At 42.0% G+C, this 9,485-nt stretch overlaps 1 protein-coding gene across 1 annotated transcript in view; it reads left to right on the top strand.

Annotated features, from left to right (window-relative positions):
• Window positions 1-9,485, top strand: part of SMO (smoothened, frizzled class receptor) — a 24,542-nt gene that overhangs the window by 313 nt on the left and 14,744 nt on the right. The window contains exon 2 of the mRNA XM_010831760.1: window positions 6-190. Within this exon, the coding sequence (XP_010830062.1) occupies window positions 6-190 (185 nt within the window). The remainder of the gene's footprint in view (window positions 1-5; window positions 191-9,485) is intronic.

Genomic DNA, 9,485 nt, shown 5'->3' with positions numbered 1-9,485 from the left:
GCGAGAAGGAGCGCAGCCGTAACCGGCCCTCCGCCGCTGCTGAGCCACTGCGGCCGGGCCGCCCCCTGCGAGCCGCTGCGCTACAACGTGTGCCTCGGCTCGGCGCTGCCCTACGGGGCCACCTCCACGCTGCTGGCCGGGGACTCAGACTCCCAGGAGGAGGCGCACGGCAAGCTCGTGCTCTGGTCGGGTAAGCGCGCGGGAGCCGGAGCCCGGGTCGGGGGCCGTGGCGGTGGGTTGCGGGGACTCTCCGAAAGAATAGGCTTGGGCCTGAGCTTGTGAGAGGTGGGAGCAGCACCCGGGAGAGTTGGAGGAACAGAGTCTGAAACTTGGGAGGCAGGCTTGAGACCCTGGGCTGATGAAGAGGGAGGACGAGGAAGTTGAGGGAGTGGGTCACAAAGGGCCTGAGCAGGGTAGGAAGCAAAGGATGGGGGGGAATGAAGGCCCCCGGAGCGAGAGGGTGGGGGCTCTGAGCCACAAGAAAGGACTTCTCCTTTTTTTTTTTTTATTTAAGAAGAGATGCTCCACGTAGGTACCACTCTGGAAGCAGGGTCCTCGGGAATGCAAGGTGTTTAGACCTTGGAGCAGAGACCAGGAAATCGAATTGGAGAAGGAAAAGGGAAAGATGGGGGTAGAAGATTTAGGCATTGAGGGAAGATGGGCAGAAAAAATTGAGTGAAATTTGTGAAAGGTAAGAAACCCCTGGTAATGACTAATTAAAAGGTAATCAGAAAGCTCCAGAAACCTTGTTTTGGGAGCCAGAAGTCCAGAGGATTGTGATCTTGTCCTGCTTTTGACAGGAGATTTCGGTTTCCTCATCTGAAAAATGGGGACTCCGTTCCCTGTCCGAAATTGTGAAGGAATGAGACTCTTCTAACCATCATTTGTGTGTTCTTGGGAAGTTTGGGTTCTCAGACTGGTCTGCGTTGAGGAAGGACACTTAAGTCTGGAGTGTCCAGGCCCTTGGATACTTACATGGTGGCCTGAAGTCCCAGAAGCCTCACCTCAAGCTGGGATTATGACCTGATCTGAAAAACTGCAGACTAAACCCAAGAAGGTCCTTCTTTAGCAGTGTGGAGTGGATTAGCTCCCCGCTTGTCACTCTTCCGGGCTGGGGACTTAAAGATAAGGGAAGGGAACTTGCCTCGCCACCCCTTGCTTGTAGCCAGTGTGGTTCCAAAATTGTCCTTGAAGAAACAGAAACTAAAATCAAAAGCCAGGAGCAGACATGGGAACCTCCTTCTTTTGATAGGTCTTGGATGTCCCACATGTCCATTCTGCCCCAGCATCTTGATAGAGAAGTGTTTGTAGGCTGCCTGTCATTGTCACATTGACCGCTGGAGTTCTGAGTCTTTGCTGGATGTTGAACAAAGCCATGTCATTCCTCGCTTGGTACAGATGTCAGAGGAAGAACTTGGAGGATGGTACCCATAGTGGAGCCACATCCTTTGTGGGTATTGGATTCGAAAGTCAACATGTAGGCAGAAACCATGTGTAATCAACAGTAACTTTGAAAACAATCACAAATGGCCACAATGTCAGGTCTCTGTGACTTTGTGTTCATATCCTCTTTGATGGTAATATGTTTGTATGCGTGTGCAACATATAGTAATGCACAGTATGTAAGAAGGGGCATACATAGAAAATATAATTTTAGTTTTTAAAATTACATAAATGCAGAAGTGATAAAATTTAAAAAAAAACACACACACAAAAGAAAGGTATCAACAAGATTTCTTTGAGTTTGCTAAGTTGCTTCAGTCGTGTCCAACTCTTTGCAACCCCATGGACTATAGCCTGCCAGTCTCCTCTGTCCATGGGATTCTCCAGGCAAGAGTACTGGAGTGGGTTGCCATTTCCTTCTCCACCTTTGAGTTTAGGAGCCAATTGTATGGAAAATCTAAATGTCTCCAAACTAGAATCTCACCCAGTTCTGAGCTGCTCACACTATGAAAGGATATGTTCCTCCCATCTCTTCTTATTTATTTAACAGGGGCTTATGGTTGAATTCCCCCAACTTAAATGCATGTGTGATGCTGCCCTTCTGTAGTTATCATCAAATCAAGGTGGAAGGATATGAACCTCTCTCCAGCCCAAGCTCCTGAAAGCAGTTGCTGGGCAGAAGTGGTTTTGGCAGAAAAGTTTAGGAGTTAGAACCATCTGCTGGCTGCATAGGTTTGAACCTCACTAGCTGTGACTCTGGTGGGACACAGTCCTACAGGGGTTCCGGCACTGAGCCCTGGTCCTTATTTAACTGAGTTCTCTGCCCTCATCCTTCATCCCTCAGCTCAGTCCCATTCCCATATGCTTTCTGGATGTTCCTTTTCTATGTCTAGTCTTTCTGCTAGATGTTTCATGTGAAGTAGAGCCAGAAGCAGGTATAGGTATGGGCTGGGTCAGTAAGTGGGTAGAGTGAACCAGAGCCAAAAGTGAGAATCACAGACAAGCCTTCAGCTAATAGTTCTGGCTAGTGATTTGTCCTGTCCTGAGCTAGTAGACTTGATTTGGCTTAAGATGTAGTCAGTGTCATCTGGCTCTTGGAGGTGTTTTTGTAGGTAGAAATAATTTAGGGTGTCTGTAAACTTGAAAGTAGAGACTTGTTCTTTCCTTTTTTTTTTTTTTTAATCTGAGTTCTGAGTACATAGCTTTCTACTCATTCATTCAGTTAGATGTTTGGATGCTGGCTACAAGTCATCCTGGATCAGTTTCTGGGGCAGATAAAGATGGAGAATACAGACAGGATCCCTGCCGTCAAGGGAAGACAGACAATTAAACCAGGCTTTAGCAACACCTCTACGAGGTATTGTGACCTGGTAGGATGATGAAGGAACACACAGGACTTTGGGGAACAATGAGAGACCCCTGGAGGAACTGACATTTAACCCACAACCTGAGAAATAAGTAGGAGTTTCTGGGGCCAAGGATGATTTGGGTGGGAAGGGATAGGAAGAGGATATAGATGTACAAAGGTGTAGAGGCGAGAGGGCTTGATACTTTTAAGGAAGTATAAGAATTTCAATAGAACTGAATCAAAGCATGTGAGGGATAGGATTCTGAGAGATAAGACCTAGAGAATTAGAAAATAAAGGGATTCATATCCCATATTGGAAAGTTTGGATGTTTGCCGGAAAATAAGAAGGGGGCACTGAAGTCTTTTAATGAAGAGAGATGGAATCATATTTGCATTTCAGACCGATCTCCTTGAGTACTGTGTGAAGAAGCCATGGGAGGAAGGGAAGCCTGAAGCTGGTTTGCTTGTTGAAGGGATGGTTGAAGTAGAGATGATGGTGGTCAGTACTGGGGTGACAGCCTGGAAGAAATGGACAGATCCTGGGATTTCAGAAGTAGAACCAATGGGACTTGCTGATGAGTGAGCAGGAGAACCCAGGTTTCAGGCTTGGATGGAAGGTGGTATCATTCCCTCTCACTAAGCTGGAGAATGCTAGAGGAGGAGGAGGTTTAGGAAGAAAGTACGAGTTCGTTTTGGTCATGTGAATTAGAGGGGCTTATTGGACATCTGTGTGGAAAGTGAAAGTCGCTCAATCGTGTCTGACTCTTTACCACCCCATGTACTATAAAGTCCATGGAATTCTCCAGGCCAGAATACTGGAGTGGGTAGCCGCGGCTTCTTTACCAGTTGAGTCACCAGGGAAGACATCTGTGTGGAGAGTCCCAGCAAACCTAGAATTGTTTTGCCGCTCAGTTGTGTCTGATTCTTTGCGACCCCATGAATTGCAGCATGCAATTGTCCTTCACCATCTCCCAGAGTTTGTTCAGAATCATGTCCATTAAGTTGGTGATGCTATCCAATCATCTCATCCTCTGTCACCCACTTCTCCTTCTGCCCTCAATCTTTCCCACCATCAGGATCTTTTCAAATGTGTCGGCTCTTCGCATCAGGTGGCCAAAGTATTGGAGCTTCAGCTTCAGCTTCATTATCAGTCCTTCCAATGAATATTCAGGACTGATTTCCTTTTGGATTGACTGGTTTGAGCTCCTTGAAGTCCCAGGGATTCTGAAGAGTCTTCTCTAACACCACAGTTCAAAAGCATCAATTCTTTGATGCTCAGCCAAACCTAGAATAGGAGTTGCTGAAGAGAGGTAGCCACTATGAGCTTCCTCAGCCTAGACTGCTGAGCCTTTGGAAGTGAGGAATATCTCAGGTTGGGCCAATTTGTAAGTTTATATAGAACTCAGGTCTGTCTCTCCTATATCTTTCAACTCTCTAGACTTGGGCTTCTTCAGGCACTCAGCATCTTACCCCAGGATAGTTTGAAATGTCTCCTCGCAGGCTTTCCAAGCTGACCAGACAAACATACTTATCCAGGCTATGGCTCACATTTGGCCAGACCTGGTTGGTTTGGTAAGTGGGGTAAGAAAGAAGAGAGACCTGTGGCTGGCAGGGGAAATAGGTCCCTGAGAACCAGCACGTAGCCTCTTTGACCACTCCTGTGCTCTGTGTGTGCACAGGGGTGTGCAGCCCTGGGTCCCAGCTGGGGGCAGCTGGTAGGGAAGAGCTGGAGAAGCTGGGAGGAATTTCTCATTTGCTACTCAGACATCTAGCTGAGAGATTGAGAGGAGGTCTGTTATTTGCAAAGGCAGACCAGAAAGAATTTCCTTAGAGCTGTTCCCAAACCTGGCTGATGATCAGAATCATTTTTAAAATATATATTTTTGGAAAGTATAAAAATACAGAGAAACACCCATGGGCTCAAGTTTTCATTTTTGCTTCAGATTTTTACCTTTTGAATTGTGAAATGTAGCCTGTATACAGAAGGTGCATATGACACAGAGGTACTAAATAATAAATAAATATAAAATGACACCTGAGTCAAGTGATGGTGGGCCACCCGGGAGCTCCCTCTGTCTTTTCCAATCACATCTCCTTCCCTCCTCTTCTAGAAGTAACCACTACCCGGATATTTTTGATGATCATTCCCTCTTTCCTCCATAGTTTTACCATCTAGTTTTGGAATCCCTGAACGGTGTATCAGTTTTGCATGTTTTTTACCTCTAAACAGATGGAACTGAGCTGTGTGTATTCTTTTATGTCTTATTTCTTTTGCTCTATGTTATTTTGTAAAATTCATCCATGTTGTTGCAGCTTATTTTTCATTGCTGAATAGTACTCCATTGTACAATATACCATAATTTATCTATTTTATTGTTCTTTTTTGTTTGTTTGTTTTTGTTTTTGGCTGTGCTGGGTCTTTGTTACTGCTCGAAGGCTTTCTCTAGTTGCAGTGAGCAGGAGCTACTCTTCGTTGAGATGCACAGGCTTCTCTTGTTGCATTACATGTGCTCTAGGGCGTGCGAGCTTCAGTACTTGTATCACGTGGGCTCAGTAATTGTGGTGCACAGGCTTAGTTGCTCCTTGGCATGTGGGGTCCTCTCAGACCAGGGATCAAGTCCATGTCCCCTCATTGGCAGGTAGATTCTTAACCACTGGATCACCAGGAAAGTCCCCTTTTGGTTGTTCTTAAATATTTAAGTTATCTCTGTTTTTGGCTACTATGAATAGCATTGCTATGAATATTCTTTTCTATATATCCTGGTGCCCCTAGGTCAAATTTCTCTAGGTACATACTGAGAGAAATGGAATTGCTAGGTAAGAGGGCATGCATATCAGCTTTGCTAGATAATGCCAGTTTTTCAAAATGATTGTACCAACTTCTACATTCACTATTCCTATAGAAGAGTCACCGTGGCTCCATGTTATTTCTGACACTTGGTACTGTCGGTGTTTTAAATTTTTGCCAATCTAGAAGATCTGAGTAGACATTTCTCTGAAGAGGGCATATAGATGTCTCATGAAAAGATGTTCAACATTGTTAGTTATTAGAAAAATGCAAATCAAAACTACAATGAGATATTACTTCATACTGGTCAGAATGGCTATCATCAAAAAATCCGCAAACAAATGCTGGATGAGGAGAAGGTAACCCTTCTACACCGTTGGTGTAAATGTAAATTGGTATAGCCACTCTGGAGAACAGTATGGTGGTCCCTTAAAAAACTAAAAATAGAGCTACCATGTGACCCTGCAATCCCACTCCTGGGCATATATCTGGAGAAAAACATGATCCGAAAGGATACATGCACTCCGGTGTTCATTGCTGCACTGTTTACAATAGCCAAAATGTGGAAGCAACCTAAATGTCGATCAACAGAGGAATGGATGAAGAAGATATGGTACTTATATACAATGAAATATTATTTAGCCGTTAAAAGAAAATTGATATTGAGGAACCTATTTTCAGGGAAGGAAGGGAGATGCAGGTGTAAAGAATGGACTTGTGGACACAATGAGAGAGGGAGAGAGCGGGATGAATGGAGAAATAGCGTCACCGTATATACCCTATCAGCTGTAAGCTGGCGGTAAACTGCTGTGGAGCATAGGGAGCCCAGTCAGGTGCTCTGTGATGGCCTGGAGGGTTGGGGTCAAAGAGGAGAGGGAGGCTCGAGAGGAAGGGGATGTAGTATAATTATGGCTGATTTGCATTGTTGTATGGCAGAAACCAACACAACGCTGCAAATTTTTTTTTTAATTTAAATAAGCAATTATCACACACAAAAAAGAATGAAATAATGTCATTTTTAGTAACATGGATGGACCTAGAGAGTGTCACACTGAGTGAACTAAGTCAGACAGAGGAGAAACATTGTATGGCATCCCTTATACGTGGAATCTAAAAAGAAATTTTACAAATGAACTTACAAAACAGAAAGAGACACAGATTTAGAAAACACACTTATGGTTGCTGAGGAGAAGGGATAGTTAGGGAGTTTGGGAAGGTCATGTACACACTGCTGTTCTCAAAGTGGATGACCCACGAGGACCTACTGTATAGCACATGGAACTCTGCTCAGTGTTATGTGCCAAGCTGGATGGGAGGGAGGCTTGGAGGAGAATGGATACATGTGTATGTGTGGCTGAGTCCCTTTCTGCTCACCTGAAACTACTACATTGTTACTTGGCTACACCCCAGGACAAAATAAAAAATTTAAAGTTTGAAAGAAAATTTTTTTTTGCCAGTCTAGTCTAGTGGCTGCATGGTTGTGTGTATTTGTGCTTTTAATTTGTATTTCCCTGATTGCTAGTGAGGTTAAGCGCCATTTCAGATGTTCCTTCACTGGCCATTTAGATTTCTTCTTTTGTGAAACCTCTGCTCAGATCTTTGGCCCATTTTTCTGTCAGACTATCTGTCACATTTGTAAGATTTGTAGTTCTTTATATACGCTATATATGAGTCCTTTATTGGTTGTAAGTATTGAAAATACTTTCTATTCTGCAGCTTGCCTTTTCATTCTCTCAGTGTCTTAAGTTCTGAACTTTAAGGTAGTCATTTATCAAACTTTTTATGATTAGTGCTTATTGTGTCTTACTTTTAAGTCCTTTCATACCACAAAGTCAAGAATTCATTCTGTTACCTTCTTTCCTTTCATTTTAGGTACATAATTCACCTGGAATTGATTATTTTAGAACTCCAGTTTCATATATATTGTCTCAACATCATTTATTTAAAAAAAAATTCTTTTCTATACTGGTCTGCCATAAATCAAGTGTTCAAATATGTTTTTGTTTCTGGGATCTTTATTCCATTCCATACGTCTATTTGTCTATCTCTTATCATACCATCTTAATTATAATACCTTTTTTTTTAAAACCATGCCTCTGGGCATGCAGGATCTCAGTTCCCCAACCATAGATCAAACCCATGTCCCCTGATTTGGGAACTTGGAGTCTTAACCACTGGACCACCAAGGAATTCCCTTTAATTGTCATATCTTTATAGCATGGTCCTTTTTTTAAATTTTATTTTTAATTGGAGGATAATTGCTTTACAATGTTGCATTGGTTTCTGCTATACAACAACATGAATCAGCCATAAGTATACGTATATTCCTTCCTTCTTGAACCTCCCTTCCACCCCAGCCCCCATCCCACCCCATACGTTGTCACAGAGCACCGGGCTGAACTCCCTGTGTTGTATAGCAACTTCCCACTAGCTATCTGTTTTACGTATGGTAGTGTATATGTTTGGAGAAGGAAATGGCAACCCACTCCAGTGTTCTTGCCTGGAGAATCCCAGGGGCGGGGAAGTCTGGTGGGCTGCCATCTTTGGGGTCGCACAGAGTCGGACACGACTGAAGCGACTTAGCAGTAGCAGCAGCAATGTATATGTTTCAAAACCTATGGGCCCCTTCTCAGTATAATATTTTTATTTCATAAAGTAGAACCCATAGGATTGAAAAGCATATAGGATTACAAAAGAAATTAATTATATTGAAATATAGTTATCAAGTGTTAAACAAGTTTGCAATCTAATATATGTGTGCTTCTTTATTAGTACACTAGATAAGATTTAGTGTGGGTTTAATAAGCACTGTAATGTCAAGGTAGTGATGAGCAGTAAAAATACTTTGAGGTGTTTCCAACAAAAGTATCTAATTTCCATTTGTGACAGAGCCACAGGTACTGCTATCATTTCTGTGGTTTGATGCTCATATTCATAATTGGGAAAGACTAAATTCCAGTTAGATATAATTTTTTCCCATCTAGGTTCATGGACCCCTAAATTATCTTTGTGACCTGCAGGCTAAGAACCTCTGCTCTAGAGGATGGCACTATTTAATAGACGGTGTGGTCTATTCTTAACCCTTTGTATTTTCATGTAAAAGTATTTGTTGGTGGTTTTGACTGGAATTACATTGAGTATATAGATTAATTTGATGACATCTTTATAATATTGTGTCTTCTAATCATTTCATTAAGTATTCTATGTAGATCTTTAATTTTCTCAGTATTTCTTGCAGTTTTCTGCACAAAGTTCTAAATACCATTTTAGATTTATTCCTAGGTACTTGACATTTTAATGCTGTTATAAATTGTGCTTTTACATTTCATTTTGTTTGTTGCATAGAGATACAATTAATTTTAAATACAGTAAACTAACTAAATTTATATACATACAAAGTTATCTCATTTGTGAATAATGAGTTTTGTTTCTCCTTTTTCAAGCTATATGTCCTATATTCTTTATTGCCTTACTGCACTACTTAAGACCTCCAGTACATGGTTAAATAGAAGTGATAATAGTAGCAGCAGTCTTCATTCTTGACTTTTTCTTCATTCTAAAGAGAAAGCTTTTATACCTTTCACCATTAAATGTGATATTTGGTATAGGAATCTTGTAGTTATATTTAATCAGATTAAGGAAATTTTCTTATATTCCTAATTTGCCGATTATTATTTTTATCATGGATGGATGTTGAACTTTATCAACCACTTCCTCTGTTGAGATGATCATATGATTTTTTTCTGTCAGTGTGGTAAATTGCATTGATGAAATTTTCTAATGCTGAACCATCCTTAGCACAATGGTTTTCAACTCGATTGATCATCAGAATCACCCAAATTCTTTTTTAAAGTTTCAGTTCGGTTCAGTTCAGTTCAGTCGCTCAGTTGTGTCCGACTCTGTGAA

This window comes from Bison bison, unplaced genomic scaffold, assembly GCF_000754665.1.
Source record: "Bison bison bison isolate TAMUID 2011002044 unplaced genomic scaffold, Bison_UMD1.0 scf7180017864530, whole genome shotgun sequence".
Taxonomy (NCBI): Eukaryota; Metazoa; Chordata; class Mammalia; order Artiodactyla; family Bovidae; genus Bison; species Bison bison.
This window is presented reverse-complemented; position numbering and strand designations above follow the sequence as displayed.